Raw genomic sequence first — 1,607 nt, forward strand, 5'->3', positions numbered from 1 at the left:
CTCCCTCTCTCTCTCTCTCTCTCTCTCTCTCTCTCTCTCGCTCTCTCTCTCTCTCACTCTCTCTCTCTCTCACTCTCTCTGTGCCCTGTTTACTGTAATTCTGTATTCATGAGCATTTGGCATGCTGAGCCATGTTCCCTGTTGGTCAATAAGTCAGTGCTGACTGTAATGATGTACTAATCCATATCTGTCCTGTCTCTATCTCTCTCTGTAGTGACGGGCAGCTGTCAGGTTTGAGGATGGATGAGTTACAGGATGTGCAGTTGACTGAGATCAAACCCCTCTTGACAAACAAGGTGAGTTTGCACACATTCGTCTGGTTGTGAACGCCAGTGCTTCCCTCTCTGTCTTTAACTACATCTCACCCCTCCACTCCAGTTCTCTCACTCTTGACTCGATCCCGGGCTCCTCAAGGCGCTCGTCTCAGGGCTCGTTACCCTTGGATACCGAGCTGTACCGGAGCAGTGAGATCAGAGAGATGATGTGTAATGTCATCAGGTCCTAATCTCACAGCCGCTGGTATCACCAGCATCAAACAGAGCCTGAAATGAGCAGCTGTTAGAAAATCCTCAAGAACAAGAGCTTATTCGTATGTGTACTTTATAAAGTATGCATACTTCCATGTTTGCTTAATAAGGCTCTGTAAAGCCTGACATATGAAATAATAGTTGTTGTTATTTATTTATTTATTTTAATTTGGAACGGTTTATTGAAACATTAAACAGTTTAAAAAGTTTGCATGTGTTTTTTTTTTTTTTCTTGAGCATCATAATTGATACATCAGACTTTTATGGCTTATTATGATAAAGAAGAAAATGCAGCTCATTTTCCAAGGAAAAAACATGTCAGTTTTATTCTGAGCAAGATTATGCAATTTGGTGCTGATATTTAAATGTAAGATGAAATTCTGATAGCTTGTAATGGAAATCAACAGTATAAGACTACTTGCATAAAATACATATAAATATCAGTTGTCACTCTATATTTGTAGTGGTTGACCGATATATCGCCAATACCAATATATCGGCCGATATTTGGCATTTTTCAAATATCGGCATCGGCCGATAAGTTTTTCTGTTTGGTCGATGCGTTCGAGGCAACACTTTTATTTTGATGGCACAACTGACTTTTATTTTGATGGCACTGAGAGCGGCAGCGCCTGAGCACACAGTGCTCACATTCTCCCTCTTGTTCGGAGTCGTGGTTAACAGTTCTGTCTAATACGGATAGAAGTCTGTCTAATAATCAGATAGAACGGTTAAACAAAGGAATTAAAATGTATACAAAGTATTATATTATTAGTAATAGAAAGGCAAACATTATAATACTTTCTCGTTTGCCATCAGCATTCAGCAAATACACATTTATATAATTTAAACTAATCTTTGAATGAATAATGAACATTTAATTTCACAAACCTTGCAGACTTAGTCGAATCTAGTTGAGATCTTGTTAAGTGTGCATGTGACCGGCATGATCGCGTTTTCTGTGACGGTCGGTCTGTGCGAATTGAATACGGACAGGATGAGAGTTCAGCTTCACTGGAGACGCGCGATCGACAAACTTTAAACTCGTGACTGATTTCAAATTATGCTGCGCTTTATGCA

General features: G+C 39.6%; 1 protein-coding gene across 2 annotated transcripts in view; it reads left to right on the plus strand.

The window, feature by feature from the left end:
* LOC107696989 (protein NDRG3-like) overlaps positions 1 to 1,607 on the plus strand; it is a 98,960-nt gene that overhangs the window by 53,644 nt on the left and 43,709 nt on the right. Inside the window, exon 2 of one of the 2 annotated variants that reach the window (XM_016497583.1) lies at positions 215 to 296. In XM_016497583.1, the coding sequence (XP_016353069.1) occupies positions 240 to 296 (57 nt within the window). In that variant the 5' untranslated portion in view covers positions 215 to 239. Of the gene's footprint in view, positions 1 to 212; positions 297 to 1,607 lie in introns of both variants that reach the window. The other variant, XM_016497582.1, reaches the window with a different exon arrangement.

Source organism: Sinocyclocheilus anshuiensis, unplaced genomic scaffold (genome assembly GCF_001515605.1).
Source record: "Sinocyclocheilus anshuiensis isolate Anshui unplaced genomic scaffold, SAMN03320099.WGS_v1.1 scaffold130, whole genome shotgun sequence".
Lineage (NCBI taxonomy): Eukaryota > Metazoa > Chordata > Actinopteri > Cypriniformes > Cyprinidae > Sinocyclocheilus > Sinocyclocheilus anshuiensis.